At 40.5% G+C, this 27,311-nt stretch overlaps 1 protein-coding gene across 2 annotated transcripts in view; it reads left to right on the top strand.

Annotated features, from left to right (window-relative positions):
* Positions 1 to 4,321: 4,321 nt before the first annotated feature.
* The window catches only part of ESRRB (estrogen related receptor beta), a 125,187-nt gene continuing 102,197 nt past the window's right edge, over positions 4,322 to 27,311 (top strand). The window contains exon 1 of one of the 2 annotated variants that reach the window (XM_050335330.1): positions 4,322 to 4,432. In XM_050335330.1, the coding sequence (XP_050191287.1) occupies positions 4,431 to 4,432 (2 nt within the window). In that variant the 5' untranslated portion in view covers positions 4,322 to 4,430. Of the gene's footprint in view, positions 4,433 to 9,370; positions 9,401 to 27,311 lie in introns of those variants that run through there. The other variant, XM_050335331.1, reaches the window with a different exon arrangement.

Here is a 27,311-nt window from a genome sequence, read left to right as displayed (position 1 = left end):
GTCTGCATCCCTGAAAATGAAATAATATATTTGGGTGCTGCATAAACCAAGAAAGTTCTTTAGTCCTAGCCTGACGTGTTTTACTTGCAGCTGTTTAGAAGGTTTGCAGGTTTTCCTCTGCCAAAGAGCTATGAGAGTCTTAATCTTCAGCTGGCAGGCAGCTGGAGAGTGGTGACATCTTTAGTTGGAATAGCTAAATCTGGTAGGGGACTTCTGTTAAAATCTTAGCCATTTTCACATTCCTGAAAAATAGCAAGATATATAGGAACTAAAGAAGGAGCAAAGTTTACAAGAGTATTAACCAAGCAGTGTAACTTCTCCTGCTGATGGCAGAGACTTGACATGGCAACATGGTATGCACCATCCTGGAGGGTACATGAAAGAACTAGATGCAAACTTTGACTTCAGTGTGTGCAAAAAAAAAGTCCAGCTATGGATACTGGTAGCACAGAAAAAGAATAGTTGTATTATGTGTACCAAGCATCCAGAAGAGAGTTGCTACTCAACCTTTTTCGTTCTTTTATCTTTTAGGTCTTATTTTGTTATTTTCACAGGCTCAGAGAAGCGTTTTTTTGATGTCAATTTCTTTTATGTAAAAAAAATTTATCATTTTATAGTATCTTTTTTGGTCTTTAAGTAGTCCCTGTTTGAAACGTGTACAATTCACATCTCACTAAAGCAAGAGAGCACTAATGCAGCTATTTAGAAATGTTGGGTTTGTGAGGCTCTTTCAAAGTAGAGTGACTCTGATGAAGAAATATTTTGTTGTGTATTACAATTATTCTTCATAGTTTGTGGCTAGCCTTGGAAACTGCAGAGCTGACTTTCACTTTATCTTTTAATACTTTTAATCCTACCTGTATTTCCTGATCTAAAAGCAGCAGTGATTCTGGGTTCTAAACTTATAGCACATAAATCAGATGTGCATCAAAGCACCTTGAGGCTCACAGGAGAAGGGATAAAGATTATCTGTGTGGTTTAACGTGTGGGTTCATGGAATTGGAAGACTCCATGGATTGGATCAGTATTTTCAAGCTTCAACTTTTTTTGCTTTGTCCCTATCTAAAAAAGGTATCTGTGAATATTTGGGTTTCTTTGTCATTAAAACGAAAGTATATTTTGCCTTCCTCTATAATAGCTTGTATGCACCTGGGTGAATTCTGCCCAGATTTATATGTGCAATGCTTAAACTGTGTTTGAAAAAAATTAAGTTCTGAGATTTTACCTCTGCCATAGATTTGAGAATCTGAGACTGAAATACAGGCATATGGTGAAAACGGCCCTAGCAAGAAGCATTTAAAAAATACCTTCCCAAACAACAAGTAGAAAATACTGTAAAGGTGCACTTGCACTTTAAAATGTCTTGTACTTTTGTGCCTCAAAGAAAGAGCTGAGCCTTTATAGACTCTACAAGTCACTAACATTGTGGTGTTTTTTCCCCATTTTTTATTTCTAATGTATCTGAGGGTGCTTTTCAAACCTTCCAGCTTTCTTTCTGCATTGTTTTGAGTGGGCATTCAGTCTTATGGCCTCTGCTGCTGGATTCTTTCCCTGCCTCACCCTGAGTCTGGAGTCTGGAATTAAGTGTTGTTTGTGCACAAGGGTGCTGGCAGTGGGGGTAGGGATCTTGTGTTTGAAGTTTTATCTAAAGCAGATCTTCTCTGGATCGCTGGGTACCCCACTGGGGAACAGTTAAAGTCATACATCCTGCTGTCTAAAGGCAGAGAGGAATGATGGAGGAAAGCTGGCTCCATTGAAGGTTCATCCACACTAGCTAACTGTGGCATGCTGTCAAGTCCTCATTCCTTCATTCTCTATGCAGAAAGTGGAAGAATGGGGGCCTAGTGTATGCCCAGGTCTTGCTCTACTGTATGGATATGGGATGCCAATGATAAGCGCTGGATATGGACCTAAGAACTGAATAGAACTTTCCAGCTACCTGCTTGAGATACGGCCAAAGAGCCCTTGGGATTTAGACAACATCGTGGGCTTTCCCACAGTGGCATCAGTTTGGCCTATAACAATGTAACGGGGCAGGGATGATCCTGTTCTGTAAAACACAAAGCTTGACAAAGTGATATTTGAAGAACTTTAGATGTAACAGAAAAGAACAGCCTGAAAGTGGTAACACTTTCAGGATCTACGTGACTACCCTTTGTTAAAGCTGAGTTTTTCAAAAGATTTGGATTTAGGTGCCCATGTTTTGGGACCTTGTTCTGCTATGTCTCAGCCTGATTATTCTGTGTACTGAGCGTCTAAAATTCCTTCCGATGGCAATGGGAAATGTAAAATGTTTTACAACTCTCAGTATTAAAGACCAAAATATCTTGTATTAGTCAGCCCAAATGAGAGGACAGAAATAAGTATTTTCTTTGTCAGGTAATTTTTGATCTGAGATCTGATTGAGCCAGGTGAAGGACCAGAATCCAGCAGACAACTGAGGGTGTGTTTCCACACTGGAGCTCAAAGTGTCAGATACTTTTCTATTTTCCCCCTCTTTGTTTGTAGGTCTTCATCTGTAGATATCAAAGTGCTTTAAAGCACAGTGTTAAGTATTGTTATCTCATGTTTTTTTAAAGCTGGGGGATATGCAGACATAGTAAAGTGACAAGCCAGACTTCACAAAGGGCAGTAGCTCAACTGAGGAAAATAACTAAACATCATGAGTCTTTGCCCAGTGCTTCATCAGGCCCCTGTTCTGCAAAAAGGACATTTTTCGGAAAAACTCATTGACTGAATCCTAACAGCTTAGACACAAAATATGTTGCCATGAGGTGAATTAAGCATGCAGCAGGATTTGGCCCAAAAAGAGGAAATTACTTTTTCTTGCTACATAATCAATAGCTGCACTTGAACTGAGACCTTGGCTATGATGTGATGGGTCCTTGCCTTGCTTCGGGATAGCTGATTTTGTTGAACTTTCTTTACTCCAGCAACAGCAGCAGCTGCAATGTGGTGTAGACATGCCTAAACTAGCTTAAATAATTCAAGTACTGTTAGCCACTGAGCCAAAGAACCATGGAGTTCAGCATGGGCTTGGTGCCTAAGGATTTTATCCTCCTCTTTATAAGTTCACTGTTTCTTTACCATCTCAGCTCAAGCAAGCCTAGCAGTATGTTAAAAGGAAGGTTGGTAGATATGGTGCTCTGTCTGCACTAATAATTCTGCTAGCAGAGCTGGGCATGGTCCTAGGGTTGATTGTAGGAGATAGTGCCAAAGGTAGCAGTGTAGTAAAAGCTGTTTTGCCTCTCTCTGCCTACTGTTCTCCCTCTTCTTCCCCACCCTTCCCCTGGTATTCATCAGAAGCTGCCTTGCCTTTGAGTCCTTTTACTATGAAACTACCTAGTCATTAAGGTTCTACTGGAGATCATGAATATCTAGAAGCTGATGCAGGCTTGGAGAATGAGCTGCAGGCTGGAAATGTTATTGGGCTTGCTTGACTGGGGATCTAAAGAACCTGTAGGGATTAAATATGGGAAAATCCAAGACCATTACCCCTACATCTCTTAATGGGAACCACGGCAGAAGCATTTGTGATGTGTTCTCTCAAGTCATTGTCCAGATGGTGGGCTCCCAGCTCAGCTTCTGTCTGTAAAAGAGCTTTTCTGGTATCTGTAACTCGTCATTTTCTCCTGGCAGCCAAGGACAGAAGCAGGAATGAGGGTTCAGGTCCTTGAGTGCTAAGTTACTTCTGCTGAGTCAATAGGGGAGGTACCATCACTGCCCTGAGTTTTGTTTGCATCAAATAGTGCTTGTAGGCAGAGACCCTAAGTAGACTGACAAGCTGTTAAATTACCAACCTATCCCCTAGTTTATTCTGCAGCAGAAATACAAGCATGCCTGGATCAAGCCCTGGAACTCATCTCTGAACTCCTCTCTCCTTCTGTCAGAATTTCCAACTTGTTTTTACAATGGCATTTATTTTTGTTAAATTGCAAAAGAGTTGGATGCAGTCTGCTAGTTGTACTTTCCCTCTCCTTTATGCATTGAATTCTGTTCATACGCTTTACATGCCTCAAGTTGCTGTAATGCTGCTGGGAAAGTAATTGCCTTGCACTTTCTCTTTCTGATGCCCACGGGTGACTGTGGGGGACTCCTCCCTGGGCACAGTGCAGAGTTAAAAGCCCAGCTTTTGCTGCCTTGCTTAAGACCTGGTTATTTCTTTTCTTTTTTTTTTTTTTCTTTCTCTCTCTTTTTTTTTTTTTTTTTTTTTTTTTTGTCAGCTGCCTGTTATATCAATCACAGAGCTGGGATCTATTTATAGGTTGGGACTCAGAGTACTGTGTCCTAGTCACAAAGAGAGGCAGAGACGCAGAGGGGACTGTCGGCTGGTGCAGGCAGAACCAAAAGATATTTAATCAGCAATTAGAAACACCTGAGGGCAAGGGAAATTCTACTCCAGCCTCGAGCCTCATCTCTCAGCCCGCAGCATGTAAGTAGTGAACTTCTACCTTTTATTGCATTTATGGGCTTGTTTTTTGGTTTGAGGTGGGTTTTTTTTTGATCCAAATGTTGCTCTGCATCAACCCTTTTATCTGGTCTAAAAGTTATGGCAGCATCTTGATACAGTTAAAGGTAATATTTTTTTTTCTATTTTCACACTGTCAAAGGAAGGTCAGTGTGACCCACAAGGAGAGGAGTTGGTTCAGAACTTTGTAGAAATCAGGCGGTTTCACTATTTGAGTGTGGCTTTTTCCTCTGGAAATAAGCAAATGAAAGTTTGAGTGGAACAGTTTTGTTTTGGGAATAGAAACGGTCAGGTTTGCTGGCATTCCAAAAAGGTCAATGTATAACATAACTCTGCTTAAGGGCTTACCAAGGACAGGTGCTATTTATCCCAGGCTGGTAAAGGCAAACCTGGAAACTTCAGCAGTCCTGTCTTAAAAGAATCAAGTGACACCCTTTCCTCTGTTAGTAAAAAATCCACCCCCCAGCTTCATATCAAATCTTCTCTTATCAGGGAGATGAAATGAAATTTTGCTTTTACTGAAAGCATTTACCATTGAGCAGTTGATGTTTCTTTAATTTTAAAAGTCCCAAAGCAACTGAAGTCTCTTCAATGACAAAAGAGGGGTGCAAGTCTTTGCAAAGTCGGTACAGTGACAATCAAAGAAGGAACTTACTCTCTCATTGTCAGCGAGGTGTTTGCTTTAAAGCAGCCAAGATGCAAAATGTTTGAACAATGATATATTTTTAGAGTATTTTTGTTAACACAAATATGAAGAGAGGGAGAAAATAATTAGTCAGCAATTGTGTATTTTAATAGCTTTTAGTATAATATTTTTGTCAAAATAAAAGAGCTCTTTTCTTCTTTCATATTTTTGCCTCAGATGTTTGTGTTACATCTTTTACAAAATGTAAGGGGTTTATTTATTTTTAAATATAGAAAAATGACCTTGATTTCCTGTGTTACATCTACCCCAAAACCCATAAATATTACAATTTTTGATTTCGGTATGTTAAGTTTTTTGTATAAATTTCTAATTAAATATATGTTCTAAAAAATTTCTCCCCTGCCAATTTACCATTTTTGAAAGTAACAACAAATAAAATGAAGCTAAACTTATAATAATTTGGAGGAATGAGTGTCTAATAAAAATAGGATAAGAAAACCAGAGCTGTCTCACAGTTAAAATATCAAGTCCTGAGAAAAACACAATAGATGAATTGCTTGGACTGCCTGTAGAAAGGTGACAAATAGGCTTGTTCTTTATTCCTTTATTTTGCATTTCTTTGATGTACATTTTGTAATGCTCAAAGCATTTAGGTTAAGTTCTGTACTGACCACAAATTAATGCTTTCTAAGTTTTTAACCATTGATATGGATACTGTATCGTTCAGCTAGAATTCCTATATAAGGAAGGCAATGTGGATAAACAAGGTGAATTAACATACCCAATTAACATACCCAAATAATGCCCCAGAAGATCATTACAACACACCGCTTGCTATGAAGCTTCCCTCCCCCAGATAAAACAAAACTGTGAGACTGATCATTCTTATCACATGAAACTTTATTTTGATTATTAAGGCTTTTTATTTGACTTAAAAATGAATGTATTTTAATTAAGTCCCTTTTTTGTTTGTTTTGCTATAATATTAAATTTATTTTTCTCTGATAATGCGATGTTATTATGCAATAAAGGGAGAGCAGATTTTTCTGAGAGGCATTAAGGAATAAAATTGCTGACTTTGTAACTAACAAACAATCTATCATATAGCTAGTCTGAGACCCCCTAAAAATTGAAAACTAAGAGACATCACTGAAAAAATACAAATTGAATCAGTTTCTTCTCTACACACAAAGAAATATCAGCATGACTATGCTTGGGAACTACTGCAAAAAGGCTCCCTCACTTACCATACATTTTTGCAGAAATCTGATCATTCCCAAAGAAGTCCTCCAAGTATAAGGCTATAAAGGATTCAGTCTTAAGAATTTGTTTGGATGATTCAATAGTTGTGTCCACATAATTGCTGGACTTTATCCTTCCCTTTCAACTGCATGGGGGTCTTTTGCCCTGACATATCTTTTTTTACTACATTGGAAAAAAAAAATAACCAAGCACCAACTGTCCTGTGGCATGCCAATCAGTGGCTTACAGGACCACTTATTTAGAGGGAGGGAGTTACCTGTGGTTAGAAGTAAGACTGATGCATTATGTGGTAGAAAGTGTTTGTTATTTAGTTTCTGCTTCACTAATGATTCACATTTTGTGGACTAAACACCCTATCAACCTCCAAACTGTGTTACTGAACACATGCTGTTGCATGATTTTTTTTTTCATTCCTTAAAAAGACAAACATCTTTTGTTTCATCCTAGTTTATTTGTTTCTTTGACTGCAAAGTAATGATTGACGTGCAGGTTCCCTTTTCCACGCCTCTCCTTTCATTGCTGAGTATGACATCTCTTGGGAATTATAAATAAAACCTGTGCCAAATCTGTTGCACAGGTGTCTGGAGTACAGCATGCTCAGGTGTCTCACTGTAAATCCCTGAGAATATGAAGTAAACACCAGCAGGATAAAAATACTCTTCTTGAAACAATTCTGTGTTTTGAGGGGCCTTCTGAATAAACCCCCCAAAGCCAGGAGACAGTTATTAAAGACTATGTAGCTATCTCTCTCTCTTACCTTTTTTTATCACTTCACCTGTACATCTGTCCATCTATTTCTCATCTCTCTATTTTTACATTTCATTATGCTATGCTTGCTCTCCAGCTCTCTTCTTTTCCTTTCCTGAAGACACATTTCTATCTGGCACAGAAAATAAACTCAGATTGCGGGTAGTTATGTTAATCTAATTCAATCCTCTGTGGGTTAGGAGTGAAATTCTAATAGTGGAGCTGTTGAGGGCTTTTTTGTTAATGGCTTGGGGATTACATTGAGTTAAAGGCTCATTTCCTAATCAAACAGAGAGGGAGAGAGTGACTCCGAATATTTATGAGTCTCCCAGCGAGAGTTAAACATTGAACTCCAAAAGCGGGATTTCAGTGCTGCAGAAAGAGTTAAACCCCCTCAGGGCTGCTGTGGAGAGGGGAAAAAAAAAAAAAGGAAACCAGTTAAGCCATCAGCATTTTCAACTGCTGTATAACTTCAGTTTGAGAGAAAATAATCATCTCACAGAGCTAAAATGGAAACTGTAGCAAGATATTTAAAACAAAGTCAAGTGATGCTTCAAAAAGGCTCTTCTTCAGTGAAGCAGGATGCACGCAATGCATGCAGCAGCCTAATAGAAACTCCAAATAAATACTCTTCTAAATGAGAAGGATTGGAGGGTGGGCTCTCTTTTTATTAATAATGCCTGGAAGATACACGATTTAATTTTTTAATGCTTTTTATTTTTGGTTCTACTTAACTCTTGGTTAACCTTTTCTTTAAAAAAAAAGTTAAAAAAAGAAAAAAGAAGAAAGAAGTATAGAAAGGTCAAGATCTAAATTGTTTTACTTCTGTTCTGTAAACTGGTGTCCTTTGAGGTATTTTTTCTGTCCTTCAGTTTATCTGGAGTCTTGCATCAAATCATATAGTTGGAGAACTGGATTCTCTGTGACAAGAATGATTGACCAAATTAATGCTTGATTGCTTTTGTGATGAGTTTATCATACATGTGTGGACAGCTTAGGTAGACCATGCTGTTGCTGAAAAAGAGCAGACCTGCCTGCCTGCAACAATCTGAGGACTTTGGTGTTGCTAAGGCCTGGTGTGTTGTGAACTAGCCAGCTGTAGACTCTTTTGCCCTAAGCTGGGGCTCAGAAAATCTGTCTGTGGTAGGTGAACTGCACAAAATCAAGACTGTGCCATGATCCTGCCTCTCTTCTGAAGAGAGGTCCTGGAAAGGAATGGAGATAGAAAAGTGCTGTCTTCTGACACATGGCCAAGTCATATCTTTGTGTTCCTCAGTTTTCCTGTCTGTAAAATGATACATAACTGCCATCAAAATAACTCCAAGATCTACAGAAAGCAACCTTATATAAATCCCAAGTGGCTGATTTGTCCATGGGAAAAACTGCAAATCACTGACATAGGTACATAGCTTGAAAACAAAATGGGTTTGTGCTGGAAACAAGAGTCACCCCACTTCACTTTATTTATTGTTGTTATTTATTTGTTTGAGGGGTTGTTTGTTTGGTTTTAGGGGGTTTTAGTACATTTTGTACAAACCACCAATAAGATTTTCTGATTTTGGCATGAGAAGCAGATAGAAATCTAATGTAATTCTCAGGTAACATTCAATGGTGTTGTCCCATATACTAGGTCTGAATTTAGTCTTGTTGACTCTTTGGAGATGAAGCTCCAGGTTTATTATTCAAAAGTCATAAATTCTGGCTAAAAAAGTAATTTACTGTTTCATTCTGGAGCCACGTGTATCAATGGTCATCCTGTATATACCAAACTTTTTGGTTTTGCTGACATGTCTATCTGGATGTAGCACCTTGAGGTAAGAATTGGCACTTTGCCCTAGTTTTAAAATTATTTAAAACTGTGACCTGATGTGAATGCCTGAGGCCCCGTTCTCTTTGTGCTCTGTGCCTGGACCTGCTGAGGAGAGCACCATCAGCTAGAGTGTACTTTATTAAATGCATTTGAAATACACAATAATTGTGTTCTTTCCCTCTAATAACTGGCACCTACAGCAGATCACTTTGAGACAGGAGCTTTCTGTGGCTGAGCTGAAAACTATATAATATTTTTTTCCTGCCTTCCTTTCTTTCCCATCCCCATTTTTGTTTGCCTCAGCCTTTTCCTCTCCTGCACTGTTCTGCTGTGGCCATGACCTAGCAGTTTGTACTTAGATCTCCCCTGTTGACCTTTCGGGCAAAATACACTTCCTTCACTTCTTTTTGTTCTTTTCAGTGCTATGCTGAATCCTACGAATGACCTGCTGCTGTTTACCCTGAAGGTACCAGCACTTCAGTGCAGCTTTGCCTTGCATATATACAGCATACGAAGAACTGGGGAATGAAAACTGATCCTCAACTTTCCCACAAGCTACATAGAAAGCTATTGTGTTCTTGCATGCCACAAGTACTCAAAAATATAGTAGTGTAGGAATTTCAGGAAAGGAAATACTGCAGCTCTAAACTTTTAAAACACACAGCTTTAAGACATGAAGTCTTCAAAGTAATGACAGTTTTAAAGTCTCAACAATCTTGAAAGTCTCCAGAAAAAGGACTGCATCTTTAGGGGAAATCACCTTTTCTAATGGGATAAATCTTGCAACTAAATCTTACTATTTAGATACTAGAAAGCATATATCCAGCAAGTATGACAGGAAAGCATAAATGGCTATTTTTATTCATTAAGGAGTTGCTGCCCTTTCCTTTCGCTCAGCCGCATGAGATATGAATGATCCTGCTCACAGGAGTTTCACACTGCTCTCAGAATGGATTCTCTTTCTCTTCATAATTGTGTTTGCTGGATCAGCAAGAAATATATTCCACAAGTTCTCATTTCCCCAGCCTCCTGTGATCACCTCTTTGTAGTAGGCCTGTGCCAATGACTGGTGGCTGTGTACTAAAATATAGGACATTTAATTGACATCCCTCTAAAGCTCACAGGACCTAGAGGGTGACTTTCTGGGTGAGCAGAGAGGGTATGTCTACCACCAGACTTGCCAGGCAGCTTTCTTTTTTTTTTTTTCTTCTTCTTTTTTCCTTTGTTATTCATCCTCAGGCCTCTCTTTTCCCACGGGCCCCCTGGACTTTTTATAATTGCAGTTACTCTCATTGGCAGCTTTTTCTACTGCTTCCCTTTAAACAAGAAGTTCTTCCCTGTTGCATCATGTCTCCATGGCCTAGCACGAGGGATTTCAACATTTCTCTGTTGGTGATGTGAACTAATGTAGATTGGTGAAGAGCTCACATGAATAAGATTTTCTCAGTCATATTTTTGAACCCACGGTCTGTAGCACTGAGAGTGTGGCAGCACTCAATTTATAACCATTGGCAAATACTGTCTTTGCATGGGAGAGGGAGCAAGGATTTTCTGTGTGAAAAATTGACTAGGAAAGGATTACTTGCATAAGCATCCTCTCTAATGTTTCACTTAAAAGTCATTCTAGGAGCCTATCCCAATCCCACTATTTTTTAGGTGGAAACATCTGTGTACAGGTTAAATTTGTTCATGGCCAATCTTTACACTGAGTTGTTTGTTTCACTGTTGTTCTTTTATTATAGCTCTAACACAGACTCCCTGTTCAGTCTGAGTCCCTTCCCAGTGAGATGTAGTTTCCCATTTTAAATGGGGTTCCTGCTTGCACTGTTCTCCATGGTCTATAGAGAACTGCATGACCACATAAAACTCTTCATCCTACTGCAAGCTCTGAGTACAGTCCTCTGCCTCTGGTAGCCTCTGTTCCCTTTTTTACATTACAAATAATCCCATGATCCATTCATTCTTCCTGAGCTTTCTCCCCACCTCTCTTACTGTCTTTCTGCTACATAGGATTAAACTTCATTTTTGTGGTCTCTAATTAGGTTCTACTCTTGTGACTCTCTGTAATGACTGTTCATGCCATCTACTGCCTATACAGCCCCTTGTGTGAGTGTCAGCCAGTGCTCTGGGACTGTCTTATATTCTCTGCACAGAGAAGTAGTGGGGGATAGAGAGCTACGGTTTCTTTGGGACCCTCTGTCCTGTACCAAGAAATCAGATGCAAGGATGCCTCCAAGTGCTCCAAGAGCAGTATATATAGACATGTTATTGCTGTGCTGAAGTACTGGGTCATACTGCTCAGCAATATTGTGTTTACCTGGATACATTACTTCTAGCTCTGTAATCTCTTGTGGTACATGGGCTTGTGGAATGTGTGTTTAAGGAGGACAGAATTAATGGGGCTGCTGCTGTGTTTGTGAAGGGTTAAATGATGGGGGATGGGAGCCACAGCTTCTCATGGGGAATAAGGACTAGCCAGAAGAATTGATTGTCTTGGCTTATTGATCCTTCAGGAAACAGCACTGAAGTGATAATGCTGTCCCTGCCACTTTGAGGCACTTCGTACCAGCAACATCCTCTGTTTATCTAGGATAGTGCAAAGGAAGAGCTGCTCTGTTGCTAACTCATTCCAGAAAAACCCCATGCTAGACGTGTTAAGTTTACCGCTTGTCTGTCTGCTCCCAGGGAAAGGTGGATGAGCAGAGGTAGTGTTGTTATTTTATAGTGCATAATGGAGATTGCTGCAAATGGTAGTTTGTGAGTTGCTATACTGAGTCTTTGCTGGCAGTGTCTTGGTCTGTAGCATTATATGAAGTCTCAGACTAACATGTCACAGGATATCCATCTCTCCCATCATTTCCCTCCCTTCATCTTTCTGGGCCAATTGACAGTCACTCCTCAGTTGGTCTTGCTTGTAAGTTGAAACAGGGTGGTTGAGTGCTTTTGGTCTTGTGATCCCAATGCTAACTTCTAGCCACCTGCATGGGCTGATCGGTAGTGGATGATAAAATATCCCACCTTCTTTGCACTGAAGTGTCAAACCTGCCCTGAGAAGTCAGGTGTGTATTTCTGGCCTCAGGGTGGCAGCAGGAGAAACACCCACCTGCTGCAGGAGCTGCTGGAGGAGAGCAGTGCTTTTTGTCTGCTCAGCTACACCACCCCTATAGATGCATGAAACATATTCAAAAGCACAGCAACACAGAATGTCAACCCCGAAGATCTGTTGGGTGCTTCTGCAACTATGGGCCTACAAGACGTGAAGGCCCTGACTGTTTCTGGCTCTCAGTTGTCCTTGTAGCACAGTAGGCTGGGGGAAGCCCTCTCACACTGTTGGCCCTGAGGCACCAGCTGCAAGCAGGTGATGAACTGGGCTTGGCTTACACCATTAGCTGGACCACTGCTGAGAAGTGCAAGATTTGGACTCTCACTTGTAGAAATAAATAAGCAGCTTGCTTATGGTGCTCCCTAACTCTTTTTCTCTCTGCTTTGTATTTGAACATGCTTTACACCATTTCTTTTTTTGGATGTGTTGCTGTGTTTTGTGGAATCTCAGGCAGGTCTCTGCAGCTTCCCATAGCCAGGTCAGTAGGCCAAGAAAGCTTGGGACCATTTGGAGGGTATTGCAAAATCTCACACAAAGCCAGGAGGGCCAAAAGGCTATTGTGAAATGCTTTTTTATTAACTTAGGCCAGCTTATATAGAGATATGCAAATAACATACAGAGCCATTTAAATACCCTATGTATCATTTCTATACTTTATCCTCTTTGATGTCGCCAACAAATTCATTGCCACGCTCGATGTTTGACTTTACATCTCCACCATGTGAAAGGGAATGATGAGAAAAATTGCAGTATTGTTTTAAGAGAAGAAAAGTGCCTAGACCATAGGGTTTCAAGGAACAACTGAAAACTAATTCCAACTATCTTTTTTTACCCCTGAAAAAAAAAATAGGGAGTGATATGAATAACCACCAATGCATACTAGAATATATAATTATGTTTATTTTGGGACTTGATCAGTGGTTGAACATTTGAGACTCACAATACTGAATTTAATATAGTATGCAAAATTATATATTATGTAATGTGAAATTATCATTTGCTACTTAATAAATCTCATGCTGTGACTGTTCTACTTCTTCTTAACTAGTTCTCAGACTATACTTATGAGTTTTACTGGCAGCTTTGGCTTTTGCTTCCATTTTGTTCTTGTTTGTATCATGACACTGTACTTGCCGCTGTTGCTGGGCTGCTGTGTTTAGCCATGAGACAGCTTCTGTCTGAAAGAGCTTCCAATGTGATTCAAGATAAGAGACTACCAGGGGGTAGAGTCAGTCCTGAAGTCTGTGGCTAGATGAAAGATGAGGGTAGCTGAGATAGGAATTAGTGGTAATGTACTGCTGAAAATGTGACTCTTTTGGAGTACAGGTGGCTTTACTTGATGCACACTGTACTAAAAGATACCAAAAAGGTCTTTATTTTCCTGTGTAAAACCTGCCTAATTCTTTGCTTTGCAAAATTAGCACCACCACTTTCTTAGCCAGGAAGACAGCTCTGATACATGTTTTCTGTATCTTTAGATTTGCATGTGTGTTTTTCTTATTTTTTCAATACAGTAGTTATCTTTTTGTCATTTAAAAAAAGTGCTTTATGTAAAACAAATCAAATATCCTTTCACATAAAAGGATGCCAAGATACTGATTGTGAGGTCTGCAAAGGTGCAGCAAGGTGAAGAGCAGGGAAAACATTATGTTTCTTATAGTCTTTCCCTGAGCACAGGTTAGTGTTTGATATCAGAGATAGAATATGAGACTAGGTGATAACTTCACCTGACATAGCTGTTCCCATAACTTTCTTGCAACTGGATCCAGAGTTGCCACTCTTCATAGTTAGTTGTTTACATGATACTCTGTTACAAACATGTAGTATCTGTATTTTGGGGTACCCAATCTTGCTTACTCTGAATGTTTTTCTATTGTTATGGGTAGTATTTCTAAAGCTGTGAAAGTCCCTAGGATAGATAAGCTATGCCACCTTGAAAGTAGCAGTGAAGACAAGATTGCAGCTATGGAGCAAGACTGAGCTAGGCAGAAATGATGCTTCCTGAATTTACCCTTTCTGAACGATACTGTGTTCCTTCCCACTGATGGAGTGGTTCTTGTGGTAGAATTTTCAGGGCAGAAATTAGGCCCAAAGGGAAAGAGGCAATAGGTTAGAGGATACTTTCATGTATTTATGTTTAAGACCACTTTATGCAGCAGTCGCGAGTTTGTTTCAATGTATAACACGAGTTGCTGCTGCAATGTGTAGCTCTGCAGAAGATTTGGTCACCAGATGGGTTTTGGTTTGGTGGCGTGTTGAGACAGAGGAGCATTGCATTACTTCATCAGCATTAGCTGATGAAGGTTTGTTGAAGTTAATGGTCACTACATTAGAACACCCAGCAAGGCCTTTGCCATGCTGGTACTTGTTCCTTTGTAACTTTGACGTTGGCTTCTGGCTTCAGCTTTCCCATGTGTGAGTGAGAGGGAGTGATGTGCCTGCAATACCTTCCTTCCACAGTGCAGCATGTGGCAACACCTTCCCACGTTTTACCTGACAGAGAAGCATTTGGACAAGCATGAGATATTTTGCTTTTTAGATGAGAATCCAGTGTGAGAAACAGGAAGGACCACAAACATTTCTGCACTCAGTAGTTATATGATGCAACCTGCTTATTGTATCCTGTGAGCCCGGAGCCCTGAAGAAGTGCCCTGTTACCTGTTGAAAACTGTAGCTTAGTGGTTTGGGTTTTTTTCCCTCCAGGATTTCATGGGCCTTCCTCAATACAACCATCTGTAAACCTTTAATTGTAAACCTGTGTAAACGTGGAAGCTCATGTAGTCCCATGTAGTTTTGCTGCTTAATGTATGTCTTCAGTAAAATGTGAATGCCTTGGGGCTTCTGAGCACGTTTACTTTCATGGCCCAGAATTCACCTCTGTGGTGAGGGGACAGCTTTGCACTACTTTTCGGGAGCTAGAAGAAGCCAGTCAAGGGACAGCAGTGCCTCTTATCTTGCTTCAAATGTAGATTGTAATCTTTTGCATATTTCAGTACTTTGCATTGGTAGGTACTGACATGCATGGGAATCAACCTCAAATCTTTTACACTGAAGTTTTGATAAGCCCTCTGACCTGAAAAACTCATGACAGGCCTGGAGTGTCAGGGAACCATGCTAGCTTTAGCTCTCCATCTCAGCCACAAATATTCCTAATATCCTTTTTTGTTTTGAGACCATCAATAATGTGGGGCAATAATGTGACTATGAAGACTGATTTGATATTGTACAAACATCTTTTTGTACCATTTTCTATTTAAAAGCAGAGCCAAGCAGGAATTTGTGCTGCTGGTTTCCCATTCATCTGGGAACTGCTGCAACTTTAGTAAAGGCACGTTTCTGTGGAGAGAGGACTCAAGCTGCTAATTTGACTGTCGGAGTTTATTTCTGGAATGCAGCAGTGTTTCACCAACAGAGCAGCTGTCCTGGAAACACTTACCACATGGGGTCATTTTCCTCTCTGTGTGTAATCGGCAAAGCCACCCCAGTTAATCTGAATCCTTTTAAGTCTCCTAAACTAGACCATAGGGAGTGCAGAGAGGTCTACAGGACTCTGACCTCCTTAACTTCCTTCTCCTGTCATTAGGGAAGAAAAAATAGTCCCATGCTTAAATGTCCCTTAAAGGCGAAACCTATAATCTCTTGTGAGCATGGTAAACTGTTTCTAACAGTAACATATTACTGATTTGGGGGGGAGATGTCGGTCCTCCATTTTCTATGGATATTTTGTGACAGTAGCTACACATCTCTGAGGTTTACTAGCTATTCCAGGTTGTGGAATTACAGCAGTCAGAGGTGGGAAAAGCTTCTTGGGTTATTGCATTCTTTTTCTTCTATTTGCTTTGCTTTGCTTGCACAGCTTTCTTCTATCCCTGTTCACTTCTGGGATGACAGTTCCTTCTGTTGTGAGAGAAATTTTCCTAGTTATTCAGTTTAAATGATTTCTTAATTTATTTTCCTTTTTATTCTCCCTCATTCTTTCTCATGTTGCCCAGTTCCTTCCTCACTGTTTAGACTCTTCAGTACTTTTTTTATATAAGTCCTGTCTCTGAAGCCTCCTTGCCTCTGGTAGGCTCTATGGGGTTTTCTTTTCCCTCTGCTATAACCTTGCATCAATTTCTTGAACTGCTGTATAATCTTTATTGTGGTTCTATTGAGAATGTTTCACTCTTTGAGTTTAGTGACTCCCTTCTTTGTTTTAAACCTGTCTTCTAGGCCAGGGTCCAAGGCCAGTCACAGGTAGCAATTCTTTGTGGGTAGGGGGACATTCTCTCTCAAGTCTGGACAAGTCCTTTTTCAAGAGGCTGCCACCTGGCAAGTCCTGCACCTGTGATCTGGGCCAGCCTTGCTGCAGCCCTCATGTGTGCATCACTGGAGCTCTGTGAGGGAAGCCTGCATCTGCCAGGATCCAGAGACTGCTCCAGTAAGGTACTTGAAACTGATAACACAAATTACTTTGATCATTGCTGTCTTCTCTTTCCCCAGGCTGTGCTAGTGTAGCTTTTCAAATGATGAAGTATGACTTGGACTTCCTAAAAATTAACACTGTCATCAAGATTTTTACCCCTACAATCAGTTGTTTCAGAAAGCGATTTCAAAAGACACCTCAGTTAATTCAGCTAGAATATTTAATAGTTTAATTTCAGAGTAAAGAAAACTCTAAAAAATATTCAGTGGATGTGTAATTTCTTTTTCTAAGTTCTTTGCCCTTCCATGTGAGTGATGAGGTGAACATAATTTGTCCTGCATCATCCTTATGGAAAGGTAGAATCCAGAAGGATGAAAAGGCTGGTGTGATCCCTTTAGAGGAAGGGCAATATAGCTTTTCCTTGTTAAGGGGCAGTAAGTTGTAATGGGAAGGTAAGACTTGATTATTTGAGAGATGTCACAGGAGGACAGGTAATCACTTTTTAAAAACAGCCTACTATGATGCAGATCTGAGAGGGGTTGGAGAACATCAATGCATGTCTTTGAGAAGCCTTCAGTAGGCAATAAAGTAGTAAATTCTCATGTAATGAAGAAGAATAGAAAAATATTTTCTCCAGTGCTATGAAAGAGTCTTTTTTGATGGAACATGGCTATGTTCACTTGAAATTAAATGATGGATTTGTGTTATCTGTTAAAACTAGAGTGCTGTTTGGTTAGCCAGAATATGTGAGAACTGGAAGAACAGGGATTTTCCTCTCTCTTTTATGAGCATGTTACATCAGAGTTCTCAGTTTGACTTCAGGCTTCCAGTGCACCCATACTAAAAATGAATACTCTAATAAAGGCAAACCTGGACAGTGGGGCAAACATATTGGGATTGACTGACTGACAAACAGCTCTCTTCACTCATTTTGTAACCATGATGTAATGAATTTATAGTATTTGTTCTCATTGTTAACCTGCTCTATGAAGCTTAAATAAAATTTCAGAACACTAAAGGAAATATTAAAAAAATTAAATCTCATTTTCCTCACCTCTAACCAACCCAAAGATTACTGAATTCAAGACATGGACAGATTTAAATGATCACCTTTCCTCTTTATGATTCATACACTGCACAGCAGTTGCCATTAGCCTTTATATGTTCTTTGTATATGCTTTATACTTCCTGGTAGATAAATAAAGCATATGTCCTCTGGGGAAAACGGTGTAGTTTTTTGTAGCAAGGTTAATATAATGTATAAGAAACTACCTTATAAAACCCATATATGACTCCTCTTAATTGAAGCTTATTGGGATCAAAAAAGTATTGGATGGTACATACAGCACAAACACGTCTCAGTGAACAGTTTCAGCAGACCAAAGCAGATGCTGTCTTTGTACACACTTGTCTTGCTTTCTACAACTCTTAAAGAACCATAAGGAATCTAAACAGATTTTAAGGCAGACCCATACTATGCATGCTCTAGGCCTAACTGCATTAAAATCTGAAATCCACCTAGTAACTCCTGCACTTTTGTAGGCAGCTTCTCAACATTGATTTAGAGACGCTGTGATAGAATATCCAACATGTCTCATGACAAGTGGTCCCAATGGCCAGTTCATGCTGTTTAAAAATGTCTTTATTGCTAAGTGAAATTTGTCTGGTTTTGGATACCAAGAATAGTCTTCTCTTACATCCTTTTAAAGCTAGATTAAAGAACTTTCCACTATTAAATTTTCCCCCACTTACAATTAGATCAGGTCACCTCTTAGCCTATTCTTGGAATTAAATTTATTATGCTTCTTAGATCTCTCACTGGATAGGTTTTGTTTCAGGCAGGTATTATTTGACAGCACAATGTTTTTCAGTTAAAAACTTCTGTCTTTCAATCTCCCTCTGTCTCAACCATGTCACCATTTATCTACAGAAGTGGGGACATTTTCAAAGAAAAATACTGCAGATATGAATGTTTTTAAGAAATCCTTTGACACTGCTAGTGGTTTCACAGCTTTCACAGCTGCTCTGATGTGGGGGTCGTGTCATATGCCATGTACAGGTATTTGTATACAGGTGGACTTACAGTAATCCTGCACGTGGTCAGTTTGCGTTAAACTAAGCTTTCAGCATTTTTAACACATATCAGCTCCTCAATCTGAGCTGTACAAACACATGTTAACACAAGGGAGGAGGCAGGACAAACGTGTCTCAGATGAGGACAGTGGGATCTCTGCTTTCTGCAACAGAGGTGTATTAAAGAGCCTATGTAGAGAGACTTAATTTTTTCTGCAATACAATTTGTAAAAATTGAACTCCTAAAGGAAGCAAAGAGGCATAAACAATATAGTTTTTATGCTCTTTGAATGTAATACATATATATTATTTGTGTCAAATTAAAGGAAAATCTACACTTCTGCAGAGGGCAGGAAGAGATGGGATTCTTTTATTGGTAATTTAAAATACAAAATCTTACTCTAAAATCCACCAAAGAAAGATACTCAACCCACTCTAAAAGCCTTTGGGCTTTGTGCATACTATATGTGGCAAAATGTGGTTGTGTTGCTCCAGGAAGAGTTTGGAGAAGAAATCCTGGTTTGTGGGCTTTTATTTTCATACTTTTCCCGCATTGCACAGGAATGGACGTTAAGAACACAGTTACTTAAGGAAGTTGAGCTCTGAAAGAAAATGAGTTGCACATGAGAACAGAACTAGTAGCCTGTTGCTGAGAGCACGATACAGTCAAACTGAAGGGAAAAGGGCTTTCTTCTCTCCTTCAGGATTTTAGAACATTTGAACATTTCTTCTGACATCTCCCCCTGCTATAATGCCATGAAAAGGCCACTTCCTTTCATCCCTCTTTGCTAGGATATTAAGGCTAGTCAAAATCAGACCCTGTTAATAGATGTAGTAATGAAGCACATTCATCAGTTTCAAATGCAGGTGGCCTGTACATCCATAATTTCACCACGAGTTTTATTCCTTTTCTGTTAAATTAGAATTTGGTTATCAAGAGAGCAATTGTAAGTGCTTTACCAGAGAATTCTAGAACCAGTTGTTAGGTATATTGAATTGCTTGTTCATTCAGTATGGCTGTATCCCTACAAAGAAAATATTTGGATTAGGAAATCAAGGTAAAGGGGCTTCATGCATCAGGATTACAGCTGCTACAGTGAAATACACCCTTCTTTGTACTTTGTCTGAATGTGATTGTTTCTGCTATGGGCAATCTAAAATTTATGGAAATAACTTCTCAGCTAGTGTAAACCGGTACAGCTGCAGTGAAACCAAACAAGCTCTGCCACTGTACACCACATTACAACTTGGCCCTTGGTGTCACTAGGTACATATTTCCTTGCTTTTAAGTGGTCAGGTTTTATATGTGCAGTAACTACAGGGTTGTCAGAACCTAAAACAATCCTAAGCATGGTTCTAGCAGAGGGTTTTACTTTCTGACTGTACCTAGACAAGGGGAAGTACTCCCATCAGGTAAGTGGAACACATAGGTGAGAACTGAATGAGAGAGTGTTGGGGGAATGGTAGTGGTGTCAAGTCTCATCTGAGTTGGCATTGTAGCATGACAGGCCAAGGGGATAAAGTGGGCAGGTTGCAAACGTTGCCCTGTGTATGAGACTTGATTGTGTTGTATGCAGGCAGGGCACCAGGAAGCAATGAGGTAGTGTTCTTCCTTGGTGCTGTTCTGGTGAGATATTCAGCTCTGGGCACTAGCAGCAAAAAATGCAGAGGAAACTTGGAAGGTAGTAAGAGAACAACAAAAATGATAACAGAGCTGGAGGGATTGTTTTTATGAGGGAAGATCAAAAGAACTAAATACGTGAAGCTTTGCTAAGTAATGACTAAGAAGGGAACGTGAAAACTACCTACAACTGTTTGAAAGATATAAACACTAGAGGTGAACAAACAGCAGGGAGAAATAGTCTGTGAATTTGAAAGTCATTTTCAGTTCATCTGTGTTTCTGCCCTTTAGTGATCACTTTCTGTTAAGACTGGTGCTTTGCTGAAAATATTTTCAGAAAAATTTTACTTATGTATTGAAGTGCTTCGGTATCTGCAAGGGAACTCTGAAATGTAAATTCAGCTTCAAATTTGAAATTTACTTTAGCTTACATAAGTCATCTAGCATATAGCACATCGTGCTAATCAACAATATGCAAATTTTTTGCATGGCAAGTGAAATATGTGCTTGAAAACTGTATTTTCAGTTTTAACATGGCACTTGCATGCTTCCCTGATGAAATTACTTAGTTAACTAAGTAATGCAGGATGGGTTCCAACTGCTTTCTGTAAACTTTGCACAAAAAGGTGGGGCATTTGCTTTTGTTGACGGACATACATTTTATAAACGGTAAGATTTGCTTGCTGAACTGTTGGGGAGGTATTTTTTCTTTGACAAGAGTTTAAAGTGACTAGAGCCCAAAAAAAAAGCATGCTATGTATATAATGGTTGTTACTACAATTTTATGAAGTTGTCCAGATGCACTCATACGCTGCAAGGGAGATCCTTTTGAAGTTTTTGGTGCACAGTTTGTCACCAGAGAAAGGGAATTTAGCTCCTGTGACCCTCCATGGACAGTTGGAAAAACTGAATTAAGAAGAAATTTCAGGATGAGTATAAGAAAATATTGTGTTAATTGTAAAATTTTCTTCTCATGGAGGTCCACTTATCATTTAAAGCTCTTGGGAAAAGCAGTGGAGATGGTTGCTGGGCAAGCTTCAGGTGAACTGACTAGTTTGGTAAGTCATTTTCAACTTCGGTGATTTGTGAATTCAGGCATGAAAATACTACGTTAACACTCATCAACAGGCTTTTCTAAGTATCTTTCCCTGTTAATGCAGCATTGATGTGTGCTGCCCAGTGAATAACAAGAAATGTATAGTCAGCTGTGTAGATACCCACAGTTGTTTCCAGAGGCATTTTCTTAAAGAGCGTATGTATGCACAAATGTGTCGATCCATACTGTACACACAAACTACAGGCTTTGACCTATGCAAACATACACCAAATTATTGCTTTCTATAAACAAATTAGCATGCTTTAAAAGGTGAAAAACTCCATAAAATTGTCTGCCCTGTTGTTTATGGTGTGAGTGGAGGATGCACTACATTACAGAGGGGTTCACATTTCTCTCTTCTCCCCCCCTCTCTAAATGGACGTGTGCTCCGTCCATTTCACCATTGTTCCTGCCAGCCTGATCCCAGCAGGGGTTCCCTAATTAGCAATCTCTTCATTTCCAATCAAAGCACAAAGCGGCCCCAAAAGCCTCTCTTTATGAGGGAGCTGAGCGGTGGCTGGGGACGTGGAGTAGGATAATTGCCTTCGCCACTGGCAGCAGTAAGCAGCCTGGCTAATTCATTATTGTAATAACTTTGCTTGTCCTTGGGGAGGGGGGGGTGAGGGTGAGGAGGACTGAGCCTGGCAGTGCTAGCTGAGGACAGGGGGAAGGGGGAATCCAGCCAGAACTGAGGTAGAAGATGGGGACAATTGGCAGGCATGGAGAAACTGTTCAGGCTTTTTCTGTCTGTCCCCCCAAATAATTTGAGGATTATGTCAATTTGTGGCACGCTAGCCAACACTCCCTGAGCATGACTTCTGTGAGCACCCGTCTGCTCTGCTCTTGTCATGTTCACAGAGAGGGCAGTCCGGTAAGGCATGTAACTTGGCCCCGGGAATGCTGGGGAAGCTGGGGCTTAGTGGATTAGGAAAACTCAGGGATTGCCTCTCAATCCAGTAGGAAAAGATGAGACTCAAGCATCCAGAGAAGGCTGAATGACTGAGGTACCCACAGTTTGCAGCTTTCAGTGATGCCCAAGAAGTCACCTGTCCTTGTGTGGAAATTGCATGTTATATAGCTTTGAAGGAGCCAGGAGCTGGCAAATCCTGTAGCAGAGCCTTCTTCCTATCTATTGTCTCTTTAAAATACCTTTAACCACTTGCCTGTCTTCATGTGGGCTGCAGATTTGAGTTTACTGGAGCTCCGTTGGCTTTCAGTAGCCATCAAGACTCTGCCCTTGTGAACAGACTGCTAAGCTAAGATGCCAGCAACTGCCTGAGCTGCTGAAGGGAACAGACAGTGGTAGCTACTTCCTCTTACTTGAAGGGAAATATCTGTGGTGTGGCACAGCAAGTTTACTAGGTTTTGAAAAGTGTACATATTTTAAGTAGGTAAGACCAGTCATATAATTCCAGACCCCCTGGTTCTTCTTTTATTTCTCTGCTTTTATCTCAAATTGGTGTGGCAGGGTTTTGTCCATTCCAGCTGATGGGACGGCCTCTCTTCCGAATTCCTTTGGACTATTATTGCTGTGTACATTCTTTGAGCCCATCACTTTGAGATGGTCACCATTCATGTTTCTGCACTGAGATGGCTGGAAATGTAGCTATGTGTTTTACTCTCAGATTTTTTTTACTGAAAATAATTATTTCTGACATAAAAGAAACAGTGACATCAAATGCAAGTGCCAAACATGCAAATTGTGTGTGGCAGGAGCAGTTTAACATTAAATTATGCCCTAGTATTAGTGAATGCTTCATTCTGGAGCTATTTGTATTGTATTTGTGTTATGGAGAGGCAGACAGAGCAAGTCCTCAGCCTGATGGGCATTTCAGTGATATGTAACTGATCCTTTGATTCCCAAACAGTTTAGCCACATAAGATGCAAAATACTTACTGGGACCAGATATTTGAGGTAGTTGAATAAGGCAATAGAGAATTAATAGACATTTGAAGCAGAATTTATAGTTGGCGTTGTCTGGATTCTTGTGATCAGTGATGTTTTCCCAGTTGCCTTATGACAGTTGCTTGTCTAGCAGGTTTCTCCACCTCTCAACTAGACATTGAACCTCTTGGACACTGTGCTGCCTACAGCGAAAGGAATGTCAGCTCAGTGAGTTGACAAGCAAGAACAAACTTCCTCTGCATGGTACCAATGTGAATGAGCAGTAAACAAAGGTGATGCTTAAGTCCCAAGAGAAAATATGCCTTTTCGTTTTTGTTCTATATGATCAGTGCTGTAGTCCTGACTGTGTTGTGCTTCTTGCTGTTTATGTAAACACCGTACAATGAGGAAAGTTCAAACAGGCCAGTGAATGCACATAATGACACTTACAGAGAATTTCAATCACTTGTTTTGTGTCCTGTGTAATTTCTATGCTTCTGGATTCTTTTTGTCAAAGGATCACTGTAGCAGTGATGAGGGATTTGCACATCTCTCACAGCTTACCCAGTTAATAAGTTGCAGCAGTAACAGCACATCGGGTTGATGTGAGCTTGTGTAGGTAACTCTCTGTTTGCTAGAAAATGAAGTATCACCCTTTGTACATTTGTGGAATTCTCCCTCGTGTGGTATGTCCTACCCTTGATTTGCATTTATCCCTTCAACCAAAATTTAGAATACTTTAATTGTGTGGAAAGTGTGGTGACCAAGAGTTAGAGCCACAAGTGGCTAGACTCTTAGAATGAATTGTTTTCTTTCCTTGTGTTTCCAACTGCTTAGGACTGAGGATAATCTTGAATCACATTTCTGATTGCTTAGGAGGCTATGGATCTTAAGAGGTTTTGGTAGATAATTTGGGAAAGGCAGTTCAAAGGACTGAAAGACATCTGATATGCAGAACACTGCCATAAGTTTGATGGGATGCCAGGATATGGACAACAATAGTAACAATAGGCAGTTTAGTCTTGACTTCGCTTTTAGTCTGAGACCCTAAATTGTTGCATTGTTAACAATTGCTTGAGGAGAGGTAAGAAATTGTGGCAATGGGCATGAGAAGGAATATTAATGATCCAATTTCCAGCTGGGTTCCACTCCAAGGCTTCGCTGGGTGATGTGCATTTTTAATCATAACAAACCAAACTGAGAAGGAGCTGTTTGCAGCAAAGCAGGCCTGTGTGTGGAGCCACAGTGTGCGACACTATCTCAGACCTCTGCCCCCTGCTCTAGGGAAGGCACAAGTCTGCTCTGCTTGAGTGCTGCCACAAACAAGGTTGGACTGTGACAGTAAAAGCTGGATAACCACTAGAAATGGATCCAGATAGGGAGTGCAGTAACTACCTTGAATAGCCTAAAGCTCTTGACCAGAAGAAATCACTGAATTCAGCTGGAACTTTTGATCAAAACTGGCCCTGACTCAAAAAGGGCAGAAATATAATTTCTAGATGCTAGAAAGCATTTTGCTATAGCCATACTGAATATCCTGCTAGCTACTTTTACGGTCTTGATGGTTTCTGCGATAGGGTCTTCTTACTTGTTTATGTTTCTGGAAAGTGATTTCTCTGACTTTCAAGGGCATGCAGTCTGGCTGAGTGGTACCCAACAGAGATACAGCTTTTGGTCTTAAGAGACACAGAATTTGGGAGAACCCTTGAGGTTTTCTTTACCTCTGAGGTGCTTTTCATTATGAACTTTCAGCCACAGAGAGCTTTGATGTACTACTTTGGGAGCCCATTGTCACATGGTTCAAGTAGCCAGTAGGAGTTGCTGTTGAAGGTCTGGCTTTCTCAATACAGGACTTCCAGCACACGCTAAGCAGGACAGTCATTCCATCTAGAAGTAGGCAGGGGTGCCACACTCTCTCACTATAGCGCAGGAGCTAAGGGAAGAAGAAATAGTTGTCTCACATCCCCTCAAGTATAAGTTAAGGCCAGAAGTAAAAACTGTCTTTCCTCTTCGAGTTTTCAGGAGCCATTTAGTTGCTTTTCTATATATTAGTGCTAACCCAAACCAGGGAAAAGGGCTGAAGTGCTGCATGCTTGGTCTTTGTAGCATCATGTTTTGTGTATCTGGCAGAGGAAAGGTGTCTGGTGGTTGATATCCCATGCTTCTGTTTATTATTTTCAAGTAAACAAGATGGGGAATCTGGAAGAGATATGGGAAAACTCCTGTCCTGCTTTTTATGCTATTAAACTGGGAGCTAGCATTCTCTGGGATAGTCTGTGCTGATGCAGCCATCTGTATTGTTCAGGCAAGGGTTAGAGGATCACTACAAAAAGATGGGACATTTTCTTTCAGAGAAGGAGTTTCTGAAAGATCATACACACCTGTAAAATCAGAACCAGTCAGGCTACTAGAGTCTGCTGCAGTGACAGGGAAATTCTAACAGCTTAAAGACTTGTGTTGTGCTTAGGAGTAAAAGTTACACGATTTGTGCAAGAGGAAGGGAATTCCCTGAGGTGGTTGAGGAGGGAGTGGGGAGGGGATAGCAGGACTTGCCTTTTACCATCCACAGTAGATACTGCCTCTGGCATAAGAGACATGGTTGGAGGACAGTGAGGGGTTTATTTGTGTTGGGGTCATGCAGCAAGTCAGGCCCTGAGAAAAGCACCTTTCCACTTGCAAAGCTGTCTCGTTGCTGCTGCTTGACACCAAAGCAGACAATACGCCTCCTCCGCAAAAGGCTTGAAATGTTGAAAACTGCAATTTTGTAAGGCTCTGGTCCCCTCCTGATGGGGGGAAGGGGCTGCAAAATGGATATAGCTTGCTGTGGTTTTAAAAATGCTTTTTTCGGGAAGATGAATACCATTTGCTGAGATAGGTGTTTGTTGCCCAGGCAAAACTCCCAGTGTATTTACCGCAGCTCTACAAGGTCTGTGTGTATGTGGTAGGTATGCGTGTGTGCATGTACATGCTTGTGTATGCCTTTATTTCCATGCTCCGGCTGCCTGCCTCTGATTTAAGGGCAGGTTTTATTCCCCAGCTGCCTCAGGGCTCCTCTTTTCTGATTGCATTAAAGTCTCCGTAATTCTCCCCTCATTAATGATTGGCATATTTTTACCTCTCACTAAAGGAGCTTGGAGGCAACTCCCGTGGGGCCCTGCTCGCCAAATGAAACAATTTCATCCTGCTCCAGAAACGCATTAAAAAGGGTTTGTCAGGATCTTATCGCTAGTTAGGGAAAGCTAATCAAATTACTTCTATTTATTAGCTGCTGCAGCAATGTGTCATTCCATCAAGTACAGGTAGTGGGACAGACAGGGATTGCACGGAGAGCTCTGTGCATCTAGCGCTGCTGCCTTGTTTTGCACAACAGCATCTCTTGCCAAGGGAGGCCAGGGGCCAAAAGAAGTTGTGAACTTTGCAGTGACACTGCTTCTGTCACCATTGCCACCAGGACCTCCTGTCTGCTGCCATTCTTCACTCGTCTTTTCCAGAGGATTCTCTGAAGACCCTTCCCAGTAGCATTCCTGAGCTTTTACCATTGAGTCTACTGCTTCTGTATTTGGTTGATCCCTTTGTGCTGTTGCTGATTGTATTTTGTTATAGACTATTTGCTTTAAGATGGTTTGGGGTTTTTGGCAAGTTTAATTCAGTATTAAACCAGTCCAGGAAGGATTTGGGCATGGGCTGACGAAGGGAACAGTGGGGAGAGATTATGGCAATTTGGAAAATAATAACTATCAGTATTTTTTTACTTTGTGAGACTTTTATAAAATATATTTTTTCTAAGCTGGTTTTTTTTCCCCCTCCAGTCCATGCAGTCTGGAAAAGTAATTACAGCTGAGGAAGTGGGAAAGAAAATAACAGTGTCTATTGGATAAACTAGGTCCCAAGGACCTAGATGGGACTCTGAAAAGAGCACCAACTTATTGCTGGACTGTTGCTGATTGTATGAGTAGTAGTGGTTTGTGAAGCAAGAGGTGTGAACTCAGATAGATAAAAGCTCACTTTTTTTATTGATTTCACATGTGGAATGTGCAGGTCCTTCATGCACATACACCGTGCACTTGTATTTGCAACTATGTGTGCACTCTTGCTCTTGCACATAATCTTAATTCCCAGGGTAGCTGTACCTTCTGTGGGCTTACTGAAAAGGGACATGGAGGCAGGTGCCTAACAAGCACTTTAAAACTTTAG

The sequence above is a fragment of the Myiozetetes cayanensis genome, unplaced genomic scaffold, assembly GCF_022539395.1.
Source record: "Myiozetetes cayanensis isolate MyiCay16 unplaced genomic scaffold, myiCay2020 scf6-25, whole genome shotgun sequence".
NCBI lineage: Eukaryota > Metazoa > Chordata > Aves > Passeriformes > Tyrannidae > Myiozetetes > Myiozetetes cayanensis.
This window is presented reverse-complemented; position numbering and strand designations above follow the sequence as displayed.